The sequence below is a fragment of the Gymnogyps californianus genome, chromosome 19 (genome assembly GCF_018139145.2).
Source record: "Gymnogyps californianus isolate 813 chromosome 19, ASM1813914v2, whole genome shotgun sequence".
In the NCBI taxonomy this organism is placed as follows: domain Eukaryota; kingdom Metazoa; phylum Chordata; class Aves; order Accipitriformes; family Cathartidae; genus Gymnogyps; species Gymnogyps californianus.
The window spans coordinates 12,101,427-12,126,820 of NC_059489.1; the positions used below are offsets into that span (position 1 = coordinate 12,101,427).

The window sequence follows — 25,394 nt, forward strand, 5'->3', positions numbered from 1 at the left end:
GTTAAATCTGAAAGCAAGTAATATATCTGTGGAATTGTTTTCATAGATTTGCGTCTTTGTGTTAAGCTCAAAAAATGGCTTTCTAGTGGGGCAGTTCACTGTGGGATAGCTCCAAATGGCTGCTTCCATTCATTCAGAGTCAAATCGGGAGGGATAAAGGCAGATCTGGGCATTTGCAATACTTAAAACGTCAATATAGTAAAAGGCAATTGAAGTAAAGACAGTTGTAGAGGGTGGCCATCTGTTTACTTGTAAGCTCCATTCTGTGATAAAATTTCTGTGCTTGCAATGCTATTGCCTTCGAGTTTCGGTAGGAAACTCGAAGACAGATTCATCCTTTTCTGTTTGATTATCTTGTATCAATTTATGAATGACTGTAGTGTGACCAAAGCAGAACTAAGTCATGCTTTTAAGAAAAGCTGCTTTGTTAAAATACAGTAATTCTTTTGTAGGCAGACTCTACAGCTTTGAGCTATGACTTTTCAGAACATCCTGCCTGAACCAATTACCCAACAAATGTGTTTAATGTACATCTGGAACCTTCCCCAGAGTTAACAGGGGTTTTGTTAGGTCTAGTCTGTTAGTTAGGGGGGAAAAAATCCTTCCATGGTTTGGTGAGAGAAGGGATGTGGAATAAAATGTTTTGTATTCTGACAGTCAAAACTTCATGCATTTATTATATATACATAGTAAGGTAAACATCAGGATCTATTCTTACTGGATTTTCAAACAAGAAAACATGGCAACTCTTTTGCAGCCAAGCAACAGGTTTGTTTGGGGAGCTGCCAGTTGGTGACCCCAGAGCATATTCTGCTGGGGAGACCAGAGCAAAGTAGGTTTAAGAGAGTGTAGGGAAAAATGGCTTTCAGAGCTGTAATTCTTCTTGTCCTTCTTGTATTCCGGTAATTCTCCTTGGCCTCTCTTCAAAGTGTTCGTACTGTTCGGTGTTGTACGACTGGGTTTCCCTAATGTGGCTGGTGCTTCTTGCATCAGTAAGATGTCTTTCAGCTCTACAGCAGTAGGTGTTAAACACAGCAGCTGATTCTTGCCTTGGGGTGTGAGAGTCTTCCTTTGGGTGGAAGCAAAAGGAGGAGGAGAACAGGAGTGAAAGAAATGCTTCAATGTCTCATACTTCAAGATGCTAAATATATAGCTTGATACGGCATAAGCTGATCTAACGATTAGACACTTTTTTTGATATGTATTTTGGTAGGGTTAGTTTTCTGCTAGTATGACTCACTGATTGGTTCATTGTAGGTGTAGGTGACTACCAGTGCTGGCTCAAGTGAGGCAGTGTGAATGTACGCTGGGGATGGAGGAGGTGGCACCTTCTGCTGGCAGCAGCTATCCAGTTGGGAATGATTTGCAGCTCACCCAAGGTGGGGAGTGTGCTTTTTGCGGTAGCTTTAGGGTGACCAGAGTGTGGGTAGCTGATACAAGAGGAGGTTCTCTCACTTTCCATATGCTAATTCCAGTGTTTGTGTGGTTGCGTTATAAACTGGATCAGGGAGCTGATCTGGTTGAAAACTGTATTTTGTTAGTTCCATCAGGTACTTGGACTAGCATCACATGCATCTGTGCAGTTGGCTGCACAGAGGGAGGAATGGGATGGTGAAACTGGGCAGAGGAAGCAGACGCATCAATGGCAGCTCAAGTTGAATTAAAGCAGTGGGGGAGCTTTGGCCTAAGGCTAGTGTCATGTTGTATTGCCTTTGTGCTTCCAAACTTTTTCATTCAAAAGGACATACTAGTCTATAGAAAGCTTATTTCATAAGCAGAAAATCAAATTTTGTTTTTATTCATAGAATGCATAATTTTGGAAATTTGTTTTTCAAATCAGGAATACTGTAGTAACCCTTCTCTGTGCAACTTGAATGTTATTGTCTTCAGTGTAGTTTGAAGACCTTGGGATATATTTAAATCCAAGCTGTATATCTCTGAAGTGAAGTGATAGATTCCAATGGGACTTTTGTGTTGGTTTAAAACCAAAGGGTTGGTCTTATGATGTAGCTTGAATTAAGAGCTTGGTCCTTTTATTTCATCCCCCTCTTACAACATACTTGTCCTCATGCTTATGTTCATCTGATTGAGTTAAGTTGACTTACTCAGTATCTTTGATTAGTGAGCTGAGTTGCTTTAACCTATGATCAGACAAGCACCAGAGTCTGCTCAGAGGACAGAAACTGTGCTGTTGGTATGGCAGAAATGTGACATACCTTTCCCTAAGAGACTGGAAGCTGTTAGTTTGGCTCAGCCTTATAATGAAACTGTATTGAGTTATATGGGAGTAACTTGAAAGATATTTATGCTGATAGCAAAATTGTGTTCCCTAAGCTGTCTTATAAGTGCTTAAGGTGTAACGTACCCATTGTGACTTTGTCCAGAGTATCAACCATTCCAGACCAATATGCTTTCTCACTCTTTGCATGGAGTAACAGAGACAACTAATGTCAAATTTGCTAATGCTATTCATGAGAGTAATTTATTTGTATTTCCTATTTCAGTTGCTCTAAAGGTTGGAGATGAGGATTGTCTGCTAACTTGTTCTGCTTTTTACTGCTGCAATTTGCTTATAAACCCCAAGGGATTTGTTGAATTGATCTAGTCTTTATATATTCCTACAAATCTGTTTGTCTCATGCTAGAATAATGTTATCTCATGAAGACTTTGCTAGAGAGAGATGGTTTTGGTCTGTTAAGAATCACAAGATGTATGTAGAAACTTAAGTGTTTTCCAAATACTTATAGGTTTCCATGAAAAACCACATCAAAACTCTGTGGCTTTAATAAAAAATTGTTATTAAAAATTTTGCAAGAGATGGCAGATTATTTTTAAGACTCTAGGCATGTTCTCTGTCATAAAAAAAAAAAAAATCTGTCTTGTGGGCTGCCTGCTGCCCTTCAGGTTGAACCTGGATCACAGAGAATCATGCAGTTTTTTGAAAGTATTGTTGAGATATATGTCCAAAGATGAGAAGTTTAGTGCTTCTTCCCTGCCCCAGATAACAAATCTGGCAAAAGTGCTAGATAAGGGCTCAGTTCTTTCAAAAGACAGGCTAACAGGTACATAGTTACTGCTCCTTGGAGTCTTTAGGAAGGAGACCAGCTGCTTTGAAATCAAGACTACAGATAAATTGTGTTATTTGGGGGAGGAGAAAATCAAAACAAACAAACCATAAATAACTCTTCCATGTTAGTCATTTTGTCAGAATTTTTTTAGAATGAGTCCAGTGAGATCAGCTCTTTTTCTTGGGACAGAAGACATCCGGCATTTGACAATGCATAAAGCATCATCCTAAGCCTTCAAGCTGTAATTTTTTGTTATTGTTAGTTGAGTGCTAGATGCTGGAACTTGGCATTAGCATAAGTAAGGGATCAGAAGGCAAAACTTGAAGCTTGCTGTTGTCTTACTTCCACTTTCATAGTTTGTGAGATTCAGAGTCCAGATGGAGACAGAAAAATGGGTTTGGAGTAACATACTCGAGTACCAGATAACTTACTTTATAAGGTCTGTGTCAATTCAGGCTCCTGGACATAGAAAATAAAAAAGCTCCGTTGCACTTGCTGGAGCTTCTGGCAATGACAAAATACATACAACTGTCTGGACCTGTAGACTTCCTCTAGGACTAATTGGGTAAGAAAATTTACTTACACAGTGTGTCTTGCATGTTGTGGAACACTAGTTTTGTGTGGTAAATTGACAGGTAAAATATGTCATGATACAAAACATTGACAAATGCACATTGCCTTCAAATAAAGTACTTTCAGTTTCAAGGCAAATGTTACCTGTGTTCTTAAGTTTTTAAGAAGTGATAAACTGAAAAGCTGTAGTTTAGAGGAGACTGTATTTTTTGATGAAATGACCTAGCTACAGTGACAAAATTACAGAGAGAAGTTATTCTTGGGAAGGGAGAGGAAAATCAAGTTGTCACTTTAGAAAATGTCTCAATAAATATTAAAGCTAGGAAATATTAACTTTCCACTGTACTCATGGTACCAACTTGGCATTCATTCAGCAGTTTCTTCTAAAAGAACAAATGATTTGTACTGTCCTACATTATCTTGATTTTTTTTTTTAATTTTTTTTTCTGGTGTATGGAGTTGCCTGTGAAGTGCATGAGTCACTGTTAGCTACCCCTGGAAACAGGTCAGGGTCAGAAAGTTGCACTTTTTTCTAGTTTATGCTGACAGCTGGGCATACAGTACATCTGACTGGTGCTGGAGTTCTGGGGTTTGTCTCCTGCTAGTACCAAAAAGTTATTTCTGATAGGACTTGCAAGACCAGCTGCTGTATATTAAAACCAGAAGAACATAAACTTTTTTAGAGTGTTTTCTTAACGTTTCTGTTGTCATACTCCCACTGCTTTTGCCTACTCTCAGCTTTTATTTCTTGCAGTCACAGGCTTCCCCCTCTTTTTTTTGGTGTGTCTGTACAGGAGTTGCTATACATCATGCAGATGTATACCTGGTACCATCCCTGCAGTCTTGTCAGGAGTACCACCAACTTTTTGAATCTTATTTTCTTTCCCACTTTTAACAATCTAAACTAGTATTCTTCTGCTCTCCTACTACAAGCATTCTGCTCTGTTCGTTACCCTGTAGGTAGGATTTTTGGAGCTAACATGTGCTTGCAGGACACAGATAGTCACAGGGGTGCAGCATTTGACTTTTGCTCCTTGTGAGGTGCAACCCAATGCAGTTTGTCTGCACAATGGGTAAGATCATCACTGGTATTTTTTGCCATTTTTGAACGAGCTAGTAAAAGAGGTTCAAAGGACAACTGTTTGCATGTTTTTTAACATTTTTCAGTCAGCACCTCATATTTTCTATCATACTTGATGTTAAGATGTAGTCTAAAACTTGCCAGCAGTGCAGTCTGCAAGCCTCTGGTTTAGCCAGCTGTGGCAATACGCAGTAGCATCTGCCTGCTTTGAAAGACTTGACTTCATGTCCTTCAAACTTTCTATTCATAAACTAATTAAAATAACAGTATTTTGCTGAGACCAGGTCTCTTTTAGCTGGTTTGCTTTTTTAGATGCATTGCCTGTATGAGCATAGCCTTTTGATCTAAGATAAATTGGGACTGCTGTGTAGAAAAGGGATCTCGGGTCTACCTTCCACCAGTACAGTTTTTTGTACAGTTGTACAGTGTATAAGGACACTGATTCAGCTCAACACAAATCAGACCAAAAACCAGTTTGTCAGGCAGCTTTCCTGCTCATCTCTTGGCTGTGCTACACTGATGTTCTACACAGTACCCACATGAGTGCTGGCACAGTTGGAGGAAGGGGACAGGACACAATTACCCCTTCAACAGCAGCCTGTCTTTATTTTGGCTGGATACCCCAGTCGCCAGGTTCCTGGCAGCCCGTGCTGATCTAAATCCAGGCGTCTGTGCCCCAATCGGCAGTCCTGCCTGTCTCTGCTGACACTTGTATTTCCGCTGGTGTGCGGCAAGCCTGCTCAGGGAGCTGATGTGGCTGAACACAAACTGTTTTTGTAGCTGGGTTGTTCATCAGGCAGTGTAATGGGGGGAAACACAGCTCAGTGATGGATTTTTTTTTTTTTAACATGCTACCTAGCTAAAGTTGAAATTCTGTTTCAATACTAATTGTTATGCAACAGCACTATGAACTCAGCTCGTTACAAAGGTAGGATGACTGGTTTCATACAGTCTGCAAAACTCAGCAGTCATTTGCAACTCAGTTTAACAATAGTTTTTCTGGACCCATTTAGAAACAACGGAAATGTCGTTTACGTTACTCTGCTTACCAGAAATGGTCATAAATGTATTGAGGCTGTATATATGGACATAGATCTGTTTCAAACCTATTAAGCATGTGGGGAAGCTGCCTTGTAGCAACTGAAGCTGTCTGTTCATCCTGCTAGTACTGAACTCTGTCCTAGAAGGAATAATGATCATCACATTACCAATTGCTCCCTTTCTATGGTCTGTCAGAGCATCGTGTTCAAGGAGAAGGGGTGTATGCGGAGAGTAGCAGGGAGTCTAACATGTAGTCCTGAGCTTTGCACTTGAACAAAATAAAGTTGATTCTATTTATTATAATGTAATCCATTACAAATTACCAATCAGAACAGAAAACCTGTTTGAAGTTCTGAGCTTGCAGGGGGTAATTGTGTTCTTTTGGAGCTAGAGACTAAGGGCTGAAGTGTAAAAGCAAGATCTTTGTGATGCAGATTTATGAAAAAGATGTTGAACTCATTGAAAACCCTGGCTCAGAGGGTGGAGAACACCTTTAACTGAAATGTTTTACTTTCTGCAGGTATATTTGAATGTTTTCATTATATAATTTTTAATATAGAGTGTATGATGTTGAAATATATTCTGTAAAGATCCTGTAGTTACAAAATACCTCTTGCAGGGTATAACTGACCTTCAGGCATTCTTTTCAAAGGTCATGAGCATGGCAGTGGGTGTCACAAAAGTGCTGAGCAACACCATATTGTGAAGTTCGGCTCTGTTCAGTATTTCCCTGGATGTCCTTTTGACAAGTCTTTAATGAATAAGCTAAATTATGGAAGCACTTTAGGCTCGCATGTTAATTTAAAAAAGAGGAAAAAAAAAAAGGCTGTAAAGCACTTGTTTGCTGGAGGTGTTAGTGCTATTTCCATGTGTCTGGTCATTAGTGTTGTGTACTTGAAACTGATTTTCTTCTCACTGAAGATTTTGAATTCTTTGATTAATCTGGGAAAGGGTGCATACAGAATAAAAAAACTGGCCAGTGTTTTTCTGAAAATATCGTTAAAAGGATTACTGTGGATTATTAAATTTAACCAAAATTTTGACTTTATTATATGAAATGGCAGAACTTTTAGGAATGTCTAAGCTGTTGTTTGGGGGGGGGGGGGGAATTGGAATGTTTAAGGGATATTAAAATTGCTTGAGAGTGTCCTTAGAATTGTTAAGCTGAAAAGCTGAATTTTAAAAATATTCATTTAAAAGAAACTGTCTTGCAAATTACAGGACAGTATAAACAAAAAACTATAACCATATTTGTTCTTGTTTTGCAGACCGTGAGGACCAATCAATTCTCTGCACGTAAGTGAACGCTTTTCATTTGGGCATTTTTGGAAATCTGTATTGTGAAAGGGGTCTTTGATACGCCTGTAGTAGTCAAAACGTGGTCTTTAATCTCGACAGGCAGTGACTAAAGATTAAAGATGTAGCATGAAGTGATATTTAATATGAGGATATATTCTTTTAATACTGTAATTCACCTTATTGAAAGTTTTATAGGCATGTGCTCCTTAAGAAATGTAGTTTAAAAATGTCGGGCAAGAGATCTGAATCAGAAACACAAAGCTTTAAAAAGTGTACATCTGTCTGAAATGCTGTGCTGTAACTATTCAACGTGTAGCACCCAAGGGGGACATGAATCAAAAGTTGGTCTAGAAACCCTGCTGAGCAACAGCTTAGCTTTGGATCTGCTTCAAATGGGAGAACTCTGAAGAAGTTGACACTACGGTTTCCTTTTGCTTTCTCTGTGTGCACCTGAATTTGCCCCACCCAGAAGCAAACTTCTAGCTTCAGCTTAAATTTCTCTGGGATCTGGAAATGCAATGGTGGGGTAGTCAGACTACGAATGTGCTTTCAGGCTTATGACGCTATTGAACTGATCTATCTTTGGGCTGCTGTTAAAACGGGTGATCCAGTTTCCTTTCCTCTCCCACATAAGCTGTGTTTCTGCAGCCTCTCGTGCTAGCATTGGGGGGTGGCAGCCAACGTGATGAGCTAGTTCTGGGAGTGAAGCTGGCAGAAGACCAACCTTGCCACAAAATGATGCTTTTCAGCAGTTTAGTTCTCCAGGTCTGCACTCTGTGGGCTCAGAGGAGTACTAGCCTGAAGCAGGAGGTACGAACATGCAGGAGGGGAACTGTCCCTGTTGGTAGCAGCCTGGGGGTTAGGATGGTTCATCTGTGTTGTGAAACCACACCTTGGCTCCATTTTGAAAATGCTTGCAGTTAGCAGTCTTGGGTATAACTTAACATATTCAATTATCTGAGGGAGAGAGGGAAGATGTGGTACCTTGCATGCCTCTGACTTGGTTATGTGATCAGTTGACCATGCTGTGTGCCAGTGCATACCAGCTGCATTGAGGCCATAGTTTGTGAGGATGCCTGCTTCCTGAAATAGCTCGACGGTTAGATTAATTGCTGGAAAGAGACCTGGGTTCAATTTCCTTCTTGACATGAAAGGATTCAAATCTTCATCTCCTGCTTCCTACAGAAGTGCCTTAACTATCAGACTCTATACAAGACTGAAGGTGGATCCTTTCAAGCCACGCTTTTTTCAGCTATGGATACTATGAATACAAGATTCATGGGGCCTAAGGACACAAAAGCAAATACAGTTCTGTAGCTAAGATAAAAGTTGATCCAGTTAACACAGGCTTGTCTAGGTCTGTGGTTCCTGCTCTTAGAAGGACTTCTGCTTTCATGTGATGACTACTTCATGTGCAATGTACAAAACAGCCCTCAAAGCAGGGATGGGATCCCAGAGTGAAAAGAAATGCTTTGTTCTTGTGTGTTTGTGGATGCTTCGACAGTATGTGCTTGCTCCAGGTGAATTTTTTTTGAAGTAGCTTCACGTTTTGTGCCTATGCATGAACATTGCACTCCTTTACATGGTCAGCTGAGACCACAAAGGTTGGAATGGCAGTACTACAGGATTTAGTGGATGTCTGATCTGTTCATTTGCAAATTGGAAAGCCTTTAAGCTCTCTTGCCTTCAATTTTGTTATTACCTCACCTGTAAGGTTACTGTAAGCTTTTGATCCTTCTGTACTCAATAGACAATTGAACCCTGTTTTATATCCGGTACAGCACACTTCAGCATGACATATCTGGATCTTGTGATAGGTTCCACATCTTGGCTAGGCAGTTGATAAGCTGCTTGCTGTACATCCATTTGCAGATGGTGAGGGGTGGGGAAAGGACACACATCCTTACAGTCAGACCGCAGGAGAGTGCAACCATATCCAGTACTGAAGTCTGGAGTGCTGGGGACTGTTCTGAGTGCAGTCCTAACATTAAGACCCTCAGAGATGGCCCTGAGGATGTCTTCTGTTGGATGTGTAAAATGTTTGGTGACAAATCTCCTACTCCATGTAAAATTTCAGAAGCTGGTGCTAAGAAGCAGTGAACAATACATCTCCGAAGGATTTCAACACTGTCCTGGAATCGTATCACAAAACTAAGTATTGAAACTATTAGTACCATGACACTGGACAAGTTTTGCTACCTTTAATTCAGTGTCTTGGTTGTACCCATGTTAAAGGCTACACTTAACAGAAGTGCAGAGGCTTAATAAAGCTGCATTTCTGAGCAACAGGTTCCAGGTACTATTGGCTGTCTTGCTGCTTTAACTTGTGTTTCTTACTGAAGTACTTAACAGCAGCATAAAGAAAAACAAGGTTAAAAAGATCAGTCACTGAACATGATTTACAAGGAAATACAAATTTCCTCAGTAATGTGGACAGATCTGTGGCCTCAGAATTATGAAGGGTAAGGCATCGTATCTCCAAACTGGACATACAGGACCAAAGAACATCCAGTCTAGGTCTTACCTTTTGAGAATATGAAGACATATGATGTGATAGATGCTAGGATCCAAGGTGTTTCTGTTGTCTTGAAGTTGAACACCAAAGCTCCACCGTAGCCCAGGAGACCTTGCTAATGCTGTCTAACCATCAGCACCATTTAGATGCTGACTATAAAAGAGGATAGTAGGGGTTACCAGACTGCTGTTCAGGTTAATAAACACTTTTCTCTTAAAATAGATTTGTCTTAGGCTGCCTTTCAGCTCTGTGTCCAATTCAGAGAGAAGTGCCATCAAAACCATTTGTATTCCTCTGCATGTATCTTTTGAACAAATAGACTATAAAGACAGCTGCCTGCTGCAGTACTGTCCCTAACATGGTTCCCCCCATGGGCTTCGTGGGAGACCTGTATTCTTTTGTCAGATCTGCATTATAAACTCGACATCTGGCTGGCTGGGATGTTAAATCCTCTTCATGAATGGGACAAGGCCATGGCAAACTTCCTTGTTTAGCAGGCTAAAAGGAGGTCTCATATTTTGATCAAGAGTGGGCTAGTGTCCAGGACTTCTATTGCATTGCTGATTCTGTGGTGAAGATGTAAACTGTGTGTTTCCCTTCCATGCCACTGGTTTTACAGGTCTTAGAGTAAGGCAGGAATAAATAAGGTGGAAGGAGTGTGTCTTAACCGCACCGGAGGTGGTTTCAGAAACTCCTTTGGCAGTTCATAAAAGGCTTGAGACATCTTCTCATCCCAAACTTGTTGTCTCAGGACCTGGGTCATCTCATTGACCCGATCTTTAGTAGAGCTGAAAGTCCTCAGAATACTTTTTCTTTTCTCCAGTAGGAGTGGTTCAAGCTAGCTAGCAAGAAAGAAAACATCCCTTGACTTGTGCACTTACATGAGTGGGCAGTTGTGGTGTGCCTGTCATTCTCCTGTCTCCAACTGCCTTGACTGTAGTTGTCTTTATGTACATCCTGGAGATAAGTCTCTCCAATTGCTTGATGAAGGTCCGTCTGGTTAGCATCTTCACCTATCTCTCCCTACCTCTAGTTGATCAAGTTTCCTGGGTTTTTACCTTCCATGGCCTTTAGAGCAGGGGGCCAGATCAGCTCTCAAGTAATAGTATTTCAACGACACCTTACCCGGTCTCTGGATCCAGCCCCCTCTTCTTCTTGACAGCCAGGAGTGCTACTCTCAAGAGTGTTCTTAGGTGTACGATTGGTGCTATTTCAAGCCTTTGGGTTTGGTTTCAGTTCTTCCTCTTCAAAGACAGTCTCTGCACTTTTTCCAGATGCCTTCCTTTGTTTGGTTCTAACTTAGTGAATATCCAATCCATTCATACTTACCTTGGAAAGCCTTTAAACACTCTTGTCTTCAATTTTGTTATTACCTCATCAGCAAGATGACCTTAAGCTCTTGATCCTTCTGGACTCAATAGAAATCAGGATTCAGTTGTCTATCTGGTACACATGGTATTTTTCACTCTAGGCATGGAAGTGTGCAGCTTAAATCTGGGGTTGAGGCTGTTTCATTGTCTTCACGTGTCCAGATCTTTAGGAAATACCAATCTGTTTCCCCTGAAAGGCCTGCAGTTACCTTCATGCAGTCACTATTCTAGTAAATAGCTAGCTGTGTCCAGACACGTCATGAAACTGCAAGGGTGTTAATTAGTGTATTTTCTAACATAGGTAAACCACTTTTGTAGCTACATTAAAGAATGTCTTCTCTCAGATATTACGTAAGACACTTGGAGATACGTTCACACTTTGCCTCAGGAGTAACAGTGCCTAATGATCCAGGTTGGTTCAGTATTTGGTAGAGACTAGTCATTGTTTGCATGACAGGACAGCATGCAGGCAGTATACCTGTTGAGAGAAGGTCCATGCGGGTGGATCTTCTTGAGGAATACAGTTTGCTGAGAATTATCTTGATTTTTCTTCCCTCAAAGAGAATTGTGCTGAAGAATAACCTGTATTCCATTGAAATGCTGCAGATACAGGCTTCATCTAAATGCACTGTGTGGAGTGGGCTAGCCTTGATGGATGGTTGTCCAAGCATGCCTCTCATCACATCTCATTATTTTGAAAGTAGTGGGATTACTTGGAGGTTTCCTGTCTCAACTTCATCACCTGCTGATGTTCCATGAGGAGTTTTGCATAAATTAGTGATCTTAAAGTTAGTAATATTTTCTCAAAGTCAAACTTAATACCGGGGGGGGGGGGGGAACCCCGCTGCTGCGTTCTCTGGATGCTTGTCTCAGCAGAACATCTTGTCCTTCACCTAACATGGAAGTTGGTTCTTCAGGAGGGTATTACTCAGATTGCCAGCTGATGTGGCTGTCATTCAGTTCTCCAATCCAGACTTGATGACTTCCTGCTCTTGCTGTAGAAATAAGAGTTGTCTCTGAACATAAAATGGTGTGCTTTCTTCCTCTTTTTTTTTGTTACCTTCTGTTCGCTTCTCTTTCCACCCTCCATCTTTTAGGGCACCAAATATAAACAATTGCATTGCTGTGGAGACTAGTCTACAGGGCTTTATTCTGAGTTAGTGGCATATAACGTTATGGATATTTATGCACTGACTTCCTTTCTTCTGGTCTTTTTTTATTTGTTTCATTGTGCCCCTCCCCTTTCCCCCAGCCACATCTGTTTTTGTAAATTAGTACTTGAGCCTCAGGGACAGAGTTTGTAGGAGAAACTTTTTGATGAAATTATTATAGGGAGGCTTTTCTCAGAGTGAACCAAAAATCATTTTCCCATGTCCAGAAGAACCCTATCGGCTCCATGGTATAACCCTGATTTCCTCAGGTAGTACTGATGTGATTTCTTATATGCCCTTTGGCCTTTCACCAACTGAAAAACCCAAATATATGCACAGGCACATACACCTGCAGTTCCTGAATCCATTGGACAATATATCAGACACTGATGAAAGCCAGTTTATTGCCTGGTTAATGATGAGATGGGAGGACCTGAACGAACAATAATGGTGATAATTTTTTAGCTTTGAAGTTGGATGGTTTAATCTTGGGATGCTATCCACTAACAAATTGTTAGTAAGGTTGCTGGAGCTCTATTGCTTTGTAGTTTGGTTTGTCAAGCTTTCCAATAAAAAGCAAACAAGCAATCCTCAAAACCAGCACTTCTCTGGGAAGCTAAACTTAACTAACTTCCATCTAATCAGTCCCCTTTGATTGGAGTGCAAATGAAAATTTTATTTAGGATCTTCTGTCTGTGAATTCTTAGTTTGCTGAAAAGAAAGGAAAATATATGTAGTTCTAGCAACTTCATGTTCCTGCTAGCTTGTAAGTACATTATCAGCCTGTATTAACCCAGCATCCATAAGAAATCAATTACAGAAAAGTGGTGGTAACTTTGCAATGTGCACATACCTCACTGTACATGGTTTCATTTCTGTAAGATGTGATGTTGTAATGAACAGCTTTGCAGGCTTTTTCTTTTTCTTTTAGAAGCTGTAGCTGCTGACATTTTGCCTAAGCTCTGTTGTTTCTCTGATTATTGCTGTCTGTTAATGTTAAATGGGCATGCCAGGCTGTTGGAGGCTGATGACCAAGATGAAGAAATTTCTGTTGTGGTATACTAGGAATCTGAGAAATATTCAAACCTTTCCTGGCTTTTTTTGTCTTTAGCTGCAAGGTGACTTGTGGAAAGTCAAACATGAAAATGTGCTGCACTGCACTTTTTTAAGCTCGTATGTTCTAAATTGGAGAATCTTACCACAAGCTTATGGTATTCTCAGAACTGAGACTGGGCTTGATAAACAGTCATTTAGCAGATGCTTGCAGCCGTACAAGGATATCTAATCTGAACTGGCTTCAGTAGGAGTGGTGGGGTGTGGAGGGAATAGAGGCTGCTTATTAAAGGACAACAGCAGCAAATACCAAGCATTTTTGTATACAACCTCTGGCTAGAGTCCAGCTTGTAACATTCCCTAGACAACTGGTGTTGAGATGATGTGAAGCATCTAGAGAGAAATGAAGGAGCCGTAAAGCAGCCTTGTAAATAGTAAAGCCAATTAGTGACTCTTCTGCGCTAGTCCAAACTATCAGTTATACCTCTTCATTTCAGAAAATTAGCCAGGCGATTAAGACATTCTTTTAATTACAGGTCTTGACTGTAAATATCTGTTAATTTGTAATTGGCAGAAGATCTGCTCAGTTGTGTTTGAGAATAAGTGTCTCTTCTGTTCTTTGCAACTGCTGTTGTAAGAGGGACAAAAGACCATTGTTGGGGCTCTTACTTACGCAGTTACTTTCTCCTACAAGCAATTTAAGTGCATACTTCCATGTTTTGGTGCCTTATGTAAGTGGCTGCTTTGTATGAAACAAGGCATTGCTGGCCACAGGACCTGTGAGTGGCAGGTCAGGATTCCTGTGTCTTGTGAAATCGGGCACTGAGGAGAACTTGCCCAGGTGTCAAGGTGGTGGTGCCACCACTTCTTTGCAGAAGGACCTTCTGCTTCCAGATGAACTGCTCATCCCAGAGCTTGTTGCTGATCAGGAATGATAGAAATACTCGTAGGGCAGAAGTAAGGTTTGAGTGATCAAGGCTCCCAGCATGGAAAATACTGGCTTGTTTAGTTAGTTTTTCAGTAATTTAAATCACAGACATGATCTGTAATGGAATAGATAACACTAACTGCATCTGGCCATCCTAATATATTCCAGATGCTTATCTTCACAAATACTGTTAGTTTGCAGTAGACTTTCTGCACAGGTAGCAAGATGAAGAAAAGTCTGTCTTTGAATTTCAAAGCTTTCTTTGTATGTGTGGTTTTGTCCTTCTGTCCTATGTGACTCACGGCACTACACTTCGTACGTCCTGTGTAGCCCCTGATCTGCCAGTGAAATTAATGGCTAGCTGGGTGGTGGTAGAAGGGTGCCAGTCCTTGCAGTGGGACTTCAGTAAGCAACTTAAACTAATTTGACTCCCCTAAAATCCAGAAACTCATTTGCCAGTTCAGGAAGAGGTGGTGGTGTTGCCTTGTCCTGCCGTGCTGAGTGCTGTAACTATCACAAGAAGATGTGTAGATGCTTCAAACCTGCTTGACAATAAGCAAAGCAGCTGTTTCACTACTGTTTTCCTTTAGAACAGCATTTCTGCTTAGAACAGGTCTTTCCCAGACAGGCATTTGACCTGCTCATGAAATAATAATTGCCATTATAAGTGGGCTGAATGGGAAGAGCACACTGCTCTCCTGGAAGTCAGAAGACTGGCTTCCATTCCTGCTTGTTGCCTGTTTGCTTTATGACCTGCAAGTCATCTCCCGCTATGTTTTGCCTGTTTTCTAGATGGCAGTCTGTTCAGCAGAGGAAGTGCCTTTTACTTCTGTGCAAGATTTGGGCTCAAGTTGCTCAGGGAAAAATTGCAGCTGGTTGAGAAGTCAGTCACTAATTTTTGCTAACCAAATTGTAGCTGAGATAAATTTGCCTGAAGAGTACTTTCCTTTATTGAAAATGACACTATAGCTTTACATGCAATGAATTTAAAACCATATAAAAACTTTCAAGTGCTCACACTAGCTAAGCTTTTCCTATTTTAAATGTGCTTGAAGCTGCTTCAAAGCAGAAGTTTTGCTGCTCTAGGGAAAAGCGCTTTAACTCTAGATACTGCATAAATTTACCAGCAACTGTCAGATTTTCTTTGACCTGTCGCTGTAATGTAGTTTGTAAGGGAGAGATCCTTCAGTTAATTGATGGAAAAACCTTATACCTTCAACTTGAGGCTATTGCTAAAGACGGTTTGCTTACTTGGATGCACTGTTTGGCATAGCCCGTGGCTGGAGTTGATATAGCATTTCAATTCAGTCTCATAAGGTTTTGTTTCCACTAGTAGTGGAACTAAGACTGAAATAAAGGAGGTGAAATTATGACCCTACTGAAGTCATTAGCAAAGCTGCCATTGACTGAAGTAAGGCTAGGATCTCAGCCAAGGGTTTTAGTTGTTTAATTTATGGTAACATATTAATTGAGTTGTATTAAAACAAGGTTTTGAAAAAGTTAATCTTTAGCTTTGTGATACCATCTCCATTCCATAAATATTGTACATAGTGTTACTAAAAGTTTACCTTTTTTGGGCAGGTTGATAGAGGTAGAAGATTTTAATTTATTTCTATAATACGTGTGTTTGCACTCCTGGGAAAGAACTAAAGTACGCAGGTGTCATTATTTCTATAAATGAAAAGGACTTTATCCTAAATCTTCTAATTCTTTTATAGTATATGGCAGCAGAGCTATCTAACACTGTATCCTGCAGGAAATATTTGGCATACTTGTAAGCTCCAGGGAGAGGAGAACTAGGATGATAACATCCATTAGTGTTGCTTTTGAATGAGAACTTGCATAAAGACTTTCTCTAAAAACACCCACTATTAGATTTAAAGGCTTTTTAGCAAAAGGAATGTATTGCAAGCTTTTGACCTTCCTGTGCCATATGAAGCTTTACCGGTATGTACGCCAGAAAAGCCTGTTGATAGTAGACTCTTCTAAAACTGTGTGCTGCCCTTTTAGAAAGTCGACATCTGGACTGTGTTTATTGTACTATTTTGTCTTCACTGGATGTGTCAGAGTAGATTTTCCTCCTTTAAAATTTAATAAACTTTGTTTCTGTAATTTGACAGAAAAGACTATTTATCTAGTTTTAAAGGCACAGCTAATAATGCGTTCCCAAGCTCTGATGACAATAAGAACAAATTGTATTGTTTTAAAATGTAAATGTATATTTTACTGTACTTCTTTTCTTCTCTTACCTGCTGGAATAGTTTTAGCATTAAGCATGTTTTAATACCCATCTAGAGACAGGCAAGACTGCTTTCATTATTGCTTACAGTCATGAATTATGTTAATGTAAACACTGCAGTAAAAGGGAAACTAGAAATACAGACTTGAGAAGCAAAAACTGGCATCTGAGGTCTTTTTCTTCTGCTTATCAATCTTGACGTTTGTCTTGTATGTGGTGACTGGGCTGGGTAGAAATGGGATTTTTCATTAAGAGTCAAAGTGTGTTGTTCCACCTGTAGCGGTCCCAAAGTACATCCAGTTTCTGTGTTGCATATTGATGGTTTCTTGGCAAAAAGGAAACCCAGTTATCCATTAGCTAATTCTCAGAGTAATCTTCTTTGTAACCAGCTCTTCAGGTAATACCTTCCAAGCTTTTTCATGCAATGAGCAAAGCTAGCATAGTCAACAAGTTTCAAGGGAACTACCCTCTCAATCTCCGGAAAGTTTTGCGTAATTGAGTACAGAATTTTAAAGATTAGAAATCACTGTATTGTTTTCTAATGGTGTTTGTCTTGTTGTGAGGAAAAATGGAACAAAAATGGTTTTTAGACAGGTTGATGTAGTTGCCTCTAAGAAACAGACGCCATCAATAAAATCGGGTGCCTTGGTTAACCCTCTAGTATTGCAAGCCACAATTTGGTAACTGAGGCTGTGATAAATATCCCACAGCTTGTCTGCAGAATCATTTCGTTCAGTGTTTTCAGTTAAAAGTTTTCTCCCGCAAAATCTAGGGGCTGATACTGTTCTGTTAGATCAAACAGATGAGCTGTTTCACCTGAAACTTGTACCTAGCTTTTGTAGGCAACTGTTCTGAGATGAGTTTGCTAAGCTGCTGTGAGTGAGCTTCTTCAGTCCCCATTACTTCTTGCTCATGGATGGAAAAATGTGCATACTGCCATCTCTTAGCAAGTGGTCACCTCTACTAGTGCAGTTATCCTGTGGGATTTCCATGATTTAAGAGGATTGGAAGGCAAGAAGGAACGAGATTGTTTTAGAGTCCGTTCTCCTTGAAAATCTGGGGTAATATCCTTTCTGTATATGCCAAGTTAAAATTTCAAGTGCTATATTGTCTCATTTTTGCAGATGTTAAGTGTAATGTGAGGATAGGGATGCTGTCTGATTTAAAGGTACTAAATACCTAAGTAAATGCAGACTAGCCACAAAACTGAGGTATGCAGCATGGTGGAAGAAGGTATTTATGAAGACTGCAAAAGAATGTGCTTAATTCCCCCCTGGTAAATTAACATTTCCATTGTAAGTATCTTAGCTGAGAAATATGCAAGCACACAAAATGTGTACTTGTCATTCTTACAAAGTAGTTGGCTTCCAAACTTTAATTTCGGAACAACTGTTGAATGACAGAAGTACTTTCGCTCTTCCCATGCAAATCCCCGTAATAAAATCCTTTTTAGCTTTACACACTTCAGAGTTGCTAGTGGCAGTCACTGTTTTATTGAAATGAGATCTTTCTGCAGTAGTTCACTGCCATTGAATCATGGCTAAGTTAAACCTGGTAATCCCTTTGATGTATGGATTTATCCGAAGACCAGACCTAGGTTTTAAAAAAAAAAAAAAAAAAAAAAAAAAAAAGGCCTGTAGTAACATCATTTGTGATTGCAGTGATGTGAACTTGGTCACATTTCCTGCCTAGAATATCCCATATGTAAACCTTGCAATAAATTCTGTCTAAACATGTTCTGCTTTAAATCTGCATCTGTCTCAAAAATGAAATGTGCATTTGCTATCTTTATTAATCTGCGTACTGTACCACTCTGCACTAATAAATTCATTTCTTAATGAATTCATGTAGCCCTGTGGCCATGAATATATTTTTAAACTAGCTAGGAGTCTGTGATGAGCAGTGCAAAGAATCTGTTTGTTTAAAATGTGTTTTACTGTACTTTGAAACTGGCTTCTAAAGATGCTGAATGTTTCCATCAACTTGGTAATTCTCATAACCAGCTCCTGGTATAAAATATATGAAAATGATGCTGAATATGAAAGTGTGTGTGTATGTGTATATATATATATAATGATTTAAAAATAATATATATGTATCTGCACTCTGAAAAATTCTGTCTCTGGCCTTGTGATCCAGGCAGAGGACAAGTCTGTTTCTCATCACTTAAGGTAACAAAGGAATTCAGGCATATAGTCAAAAGCTTTTAATCAAACTAATGTTACGCATTGTATCAACATCTTAATGCTAAGGAGATCTTTAGGATGAAGGAAGTATTTTAAACAAATACCTTGTAGTTCCCTGCAAGATCAGTGCTTTTGGTTTTAGACAGTTAGTGAAGGTCTGTTACGTAGCCAAAGCCATAAATGGAATGAAATGAGGTTGCTATAAACAAAGGATTGATAAGTTGTTGAAAATTAATTTTGAGGAAAATGTCTGAAATGTTTTGCAGAGGTGAATCTGGTGCCGGGAAGACTGAAAACACTAAGAAGGTTATTCAATACCTTGCTCATGTTGCTTCCTCCCATAAAGGAAGAAAGGACCATAACATTCCTGTAAGTTGGGTTATCTTCTCATTTGTTTATTGCTCTTTTTGAAAACTACCATCTTTGCATTAAAAAAAAAACAATTTTTTTATTAAAGATAAGCTGTAATATAATCCACGTAATTTTGTCTCAACCATTATTTTCTCTTTAGTAGTGGCTGAAATGAGCAGTTACATCAAAATCTCCAGTTAATGTTAGCTGTTTTACTTCTGTTGTGAAATTAAAGGCTTTATGCAAGCATTGTAACTAGAAACAGTATCAAAGCTTTCTGATGCAGTAAACCCCAGTTTTTGAAAGATTTAATTAACTTGGGCAATTCTTAGTGAATTTAGTTCCCACTAGATGCAGTTTTCAGTACTATATTGGTGAACAAGCTTTCTGTTCTTTCAAAAATTAACTTGTAGATGGGAAAAATCATCAAGCTTAAACTCCTGTAGAGTTGCTATATCAAGAAGCCAGCAGCTAATACAAAGCTCAGATTTTATTACATTACAAACGAGAGTATATACTTTTGTGTCTCGAGTTTTTTGGTAACTTGTCACTAACTCTGTATGTAGAACTTTCTTCAGATTTACTGCCAGACTTCAAAAGTTGTGCTGAAATTTTAGCAATTCTTTGCTTTAGAAAATATGAATGGGTTTGAATATCTGTTGCTATGAGCACTTGGATATCTCTGCACTGAAGTATTAATTCAACTTTGCTACAAGCAAGTGGCTTGCTATAATCAATACTGGCATATGCCTGCTTTTCTCCAGTAGTAGCACAGGGGTGTCTGGTAGTTGGAAGCTTTCAAACAATATCATCTGACTTAGCAGCAACAACTTCTGTAACTTCTAGTGCATGGCACTTAACGTTAAGACATTCTTGAATGTGTCAAGACTCAAACTCCTGGAAAAACAGGAGATGACTTTTGACCAATCTGTGAAGAAAAAAAAAAAAGGCAAGGATTTGAAGTGGGAGAGAAGGAAAGATTGCTCTGCAGGTAGGTTTGGAGAAATTTATTTAAGTGTGTAGGGAAACGTGAATCTTTGCTCTAATCAAGAGGAAATAACATAACCCTGTGCGTTGATACTTAAACTGTTGCTGGTTTGTCACACAGAAATGATCAAGATTAGTCTTTCTGAGTATGTATTGTGCAGTCTGAGTGTGCTGTGGGTTGTGTGCATATCAGTTACAGGCCTTAGAAGGAAGTTTCTTGTGAATGGAGTGTCGGCAGTATTAGGTGTATGTTCGTGGCATTGTATTGTGTGTTGGGAGAATATGTGGCTCTGGGGAGTGCTATTTAGAATGTCATCCATCAGAACTGGTTTTCTGTGTAGGTTTTGATTTATGAGTATTCTTGGCTTTACTGCTGTGCAGCCTTGAACAAAACCAGCATTTTTTTTTCAATTTCTACAGGAGTAAAATTGCCTACAGCTTTTTGGGGGAGAAGGGAATTATGCAGAGAAGAGAATTGTGCAGGGTTTGTACCAAGTAATTCTAAATATACTATTGACAACTTGGAATACCTCAGGTTGAAAGAGACTTCTGGAAGCCTCTTGTCTGGCCTCATTTCAAAATGTGCCTTCCTTCAAAGTTAGATTACGTTGTCCAAGACCTTGTAAAGCTGAGTTTTGAAAATCTTGAGGGATGGAGATTATGCAACCTCTCTGCGAACCTGTTCCAGTGCTTAACCACCTGAAGCCCTATTTTTGATTGTTTGAAAACTACTCTATGTTTGTTTGGCCTTTTTCGTGCTGTGTTTCCATGAGCACTTCGTGCCAGTACCTGTGGCCACTCACTGGGCTTGAGGACTGATGCAGGCTCAAACTAGTGTTCTTAAAATGTCCATGTGGCTTTAAATGAAACAAGTTTCCTCCATTTATTGCGTGGCTGCATATGGTATGAAGTGAAGGCACAGAAAAGAAAGGTGGAAAGCTGGGGTGGAAAATGTCAGTGAAGGGAAGGACAAGTTGCCCTTTTTAATGCAGTGTTGGCTAATTCCATTTAAATCACTGGTTGAACTTCAACTTAATTTTCTACTTACCAGTGTGATCAAATGGGATGGTGGTGTTCATCTCAAAAGAGTTTTGAAGATGGTTGTTGTAATCAGCTGCTTCATGAACCATCGATGACTGTCATGATGAAGACTGGAAAATTCTTTATTCCTTGTAAAACATAGTTTAGGCACAGTAAAAAGAATAGGGTAGTGTCCTGAATAAAAGTCTGATACTTCGATCGTGCACTTCATTCAATGCAGTACCATAGTAAGCACTGAATTAAGCATATGTTTATGAAAAATGCAGAATGTTTGTGTAACCAAAACCGTTTTGAAAATACAAATGAGTCTCCCTTGTTCTGTAACAATGCATTTTTATTTATATATTGCAAACAGAGAATGTCTAACCTACACACCTAACACTCCAAAGTTAGGATGTGTCAGAATTGGGGTTATAGATGCAGCCCTACTTTGTTCCTGTTTACATATTCCTTAGAAAACTGTAGAGGGCTGGTGGTGATCCATAGTACCCATCTGTACAACCTTTGCATTATCCTGTGCACAGACAAGATGCTAAATAGGCTTGCTAAATAGACTGCTAGTCATGGATTTATTTTTATCCATCCTGTTACAAATAATTATCAGTGACATGCATATTACTGAGACTGTTCTGGATGCTGCATGGATTTTTTTTTTATGAAGCAATTTGTATGCTGATGAATGAATAATTATCTTCCCAACACTGTTCTGAAGTCTAGGGTTAACTTTGTCTGTTTTGCCTGACAGAGTGCTATAAAAGTATTACAGACAAACGTAGCCCCCAGTTTGACACCTCAGGCCACAGCCAGAGTAGCGCTGGTGTTCTGCCATGTCACAAATGCTCACCAAGTACGTTCTCCAGCACTGCTGATTGTGAAATGTTCGGCTTATGCAAAGAGCGTCACGTAGGAGCTCTACCCATCCCTTGGACAGCCTCATCATGTTTGGCATTCAGCTCCTTGTCCATGAGACTTTGCTTTCCCAATGGCCCTCTTTCCTAACAGCTAGTGACTGTGCACCTACGGAGGAGTCCTGCATAGCCCTTGGCATGTCATCCTCAGAGAGGGGTCCTGTGGGAAATGGAGTCAATAACACATGGTAACCACAGAGTGGAATTACAGCACTGAACAACCTTAATACTAGCATTTCCTAATTTTTGAGCATTTGAATCTGTAGCCTTGCTGTCTCATTTCCTGTTTAATCCCAAGGAATGTTAAAGGTATTGTCTTAGGCACTGCACTAGGAAGTGTGGGTAGGTGGTGGTGGTAAAAATGTAGAAGAGAAACTTTAGTAATTGTGGGACTTGGCAGAGCTAGGTGAGGCTAGGGTAGTCCCTTAAATTAGGAATAGAGGCTAGGCTTTCTAGAGCTAAGTAATGGAGGGGAGGGAGAAGTACTTGGCAGTGAGTTATAAACATAAGCTCTTCTAAAGACTGAAGATGGGATGAAAGTGAGCCTGAATCCTTGTCTGTAGTGTTCTTGGTTGAGTCTCAGAACTGACACAGATACGGTCCTAGTTGGCGTGTAGCAAGGGGGAGAAGATGGAAGATATCTGTTGTAAATAACTGAAAGCTTTAGCTTCACATCCAACAAACTTGAACCCTAAAGAATTTAGGGGGCTGGGGTGGTAGTGTTGAGAACTTTGCCAGTAAGTCTGAATATTTTGCCTGCACCAAGCATATTGTGTTTTATTCAGTTGTTAACCGTGCCACATGTGGACCAGCTTTATAAAGACAGCCATTGTGCTTTAGCTTGGGCATCTCAGACCAAAGCTGACCCACGCTGGTATCTGCTGGTCTGGTCAGCTATCCCATGCTCCTAGGCCACACAGAGGAGCCTCTCTCACCTTTGCTGTCAATTATTCTTCTGTAGGCTCAGGAGGTTTGGAGAAAAGGGTATTTAGAATAAAAGGAGAGGAAGACAACAAGGACAGGTAATTGGTGAGCGTGGAGAGGAGGCTGATATGTCTAGAGAGGGTTTTGGACAGATTAAGCAAGGAGGGTAGGGAGGAAAAGGAGACTTCTAAACTGCTTAGCTTTGTGACTCATCGCTCCTCTATGTACTAAGTGAGGTAGGAATGAGAGAAAAGAAGAATGAAATAATGTTGTTTAATGCATATGTTAGAGAGTTCCTTTAGTATGGTTAAGTGAGTCTTAATTCTGACTCTTGGGTTCTGCTTTAGTTTACAAACTTAGTGGTTTTGGATGGGGAGGGAAGACAGTGCAAAAATTAAAAAAAAAAAAAAAAAAAAATTGTATGCATGGCTTTCCAAAAGAAGGAAAAGTGCTGGTTGTCATTTACTGCCCAGGGACAGCCATGAACTTGCATGTTCTACAGGCTGCATGAGGCTGGGGGATGCTCTTAGCTGTACTTGTAGTCTATGGACATACCTGGACCCTATTCATGGTCAAATACATGAAATCAGCAGATGTTTTCAGTCATGGTAGTATGTGAAGTAGTTAAGTTCTATGAAGAACTGCATCCCTCCACCACTGCTGTCTCCAATTCTGGTCATCCTGGTACTATGTACCTCTGGTTCAGATGAACGGAATTAGACTTTTGTTCATTTCCCCTCTCTCTCCCCAAAGCCTTCCCACCCCAAACCCCCTCTATTTTCACTAAAATCCAGCTTTCACGGTGGTGCCATTTTAAGCTTCAGAAATAAGTGCTGGTGCTTTCAGGTTAATGATTGCTTTGAGTCACTGCATTTGCCTTTGTAGCTGAAATGCTCAATTATTTAACTTGTTTTATTAATTTCAAAAGAAACATAATTGGTTTTGAAGTACAGGATCTTGGGTAGGCTCGCTCAGGCTGAAGCTCCCCTTAGTGAGGATTTCCCAGATGGGCTTTAACTGCCCTAATTTAAACACAGAGGAGTTAAATATGTGTCTGATTATGCTCAGTTCTGTTTCTAGTGAGGACAGAAATGGACATCCTGAGAGAGCAGTTCATCTTGTCTGAAGATAAGCAAACGAAACGCCTCTGAGGTTCCTAGGTGTACCTATCCTTCTCCAGTGATTACAGAAGGAGGCGTAGCTTCACACTGAAACATCTAACCTTTTTTAAGATGCCCGAGTTGTTTTCCGAGCCGTTCTGATGCAGTTTTGCAAAATTCACATCACTTAGCTGAATAAGCCAAGCCTTTGCCAGCTGCTTTACAGACCTCTGTCAAAATCTGTTATTCTGCACTAAAACAGTGCTAGTTGTTTAAAATAATAGACGTAAACGGAGGAAGTGTGCATCTGGCTTGGTATGAAAATTTTTTGCTGTGTTTCACCACAATATTTTCCCCTTAGGCTCTCTGATGTGAAGCTCAAGATTATTAAACTTGCAGACTGAGCCAAGGAAATAATAATGGAATCAAAAATTTCTGCATTTCTGCAGAAACTGTGCAAATTTGAATTTTGAGGGGTTTTTATTTTACTTTGTTACATTCATGTTCCCTTTACCCTTCTTCCTGGCAAAATTTGGAAGGTTTTCTAGTTTCTTAAGACTTTGCTTCTTCTCATGTGGATGGTCATTCTTGAAAGAAAGAAACAAAGCTTTTGTCCCAATTGTGGGTTTGTGTTTCTTAAATACTTGAAGTACAGTGCAAAAACAAAACCCCAGACTCAAGTATTGCTTTTCTCTTGGTTCTTTCATAATCTTTTTGATTTTTTGAAGAATAATGATAATCTTATCCATACAAAACCACCTTGCAGTGACTAAGGCTGTAGAGAAAGTTACTTGGTGTTGTGGGTTTATTTTTTGTTGTTGTTTGGCAAAACTGTGGAAAGCAGTGCACAACTAATTAAACTATTGCCCTTTTTGCTTGCTGCTCAAGGTCCATCTGTCAGCTCGTGTGTTATTTGGAATTAGTCCTTTGCATAAACACAGGTTTTAGTATTTTGCGCATGCGAATAACTTCTCTTCTAAAATTAATTTGAACAGTTTCTATGAAGTGAGTATATAGTTAAACTAAACCTACTGACATTAATAATTTGGGATGTAACTTGCAGCTGGAATGCTTGCTTGCTAACATATGCATTTGTTTGTTTGCAATGAACAGCCCGAATCACCTAAACCCGTGAAACATCAGGCAAGTGTTTTTCTTTATGCTTTTAAAGTTATGTAGGTGAACTGATATATATTCTTTTATTTTCTGTCAATTTGTATTTATAACGTGGGAAATCTTGTAGAGATATACAGCTAATAGTAAACTTTGTAAATATTTAACTGGCTTTGAGAGAGTGGACTAGTGAACAGCTTAGAAGTTCCTCAGCATTGCGAAGCACTTCTCACCATTCTAAAGTGGTTTTACTCTGTCCTGAAGCAAGAGGTTCACCCTCTCTCTAGCTGAACTTCTCCAATATGCTGTGTGTATACTGGGTTAATGTGCTTCTGAGAGAGTGCAGAACACTTTTTTAATATTAAACAAAGTACTAAATAAGAGATGGATTAATGGAAGATACAGAATTTTTTAACATACTGTTTTGTCTGAATATTTTTATAGCTTCTCAGATAACCTGATAAAG

At 39.7% G+C, this 25,394-nt stretch overlaps 1 protein-coding gene across 1 annotated transcript in view; it reads left to right on the top strand.

The window, feature by feature from the left end:
- Window positions 1-25,394, top strand: part of MYH10 (myosin heavy chain 10) — a 105,206-nt gene that overhangs the window by 32,151 nt on the left and 47,661 nt on the right. Inside the window, 2 exon segments of the mRNA XM_050908380.1 lie at window positions 7,032-7,059; window positions 18,771-18,873. Coding sequence (XP_050764337.1) covers window positions 7,032-7,059; window positions 18,771-18,873 — 131 coding nt within the window.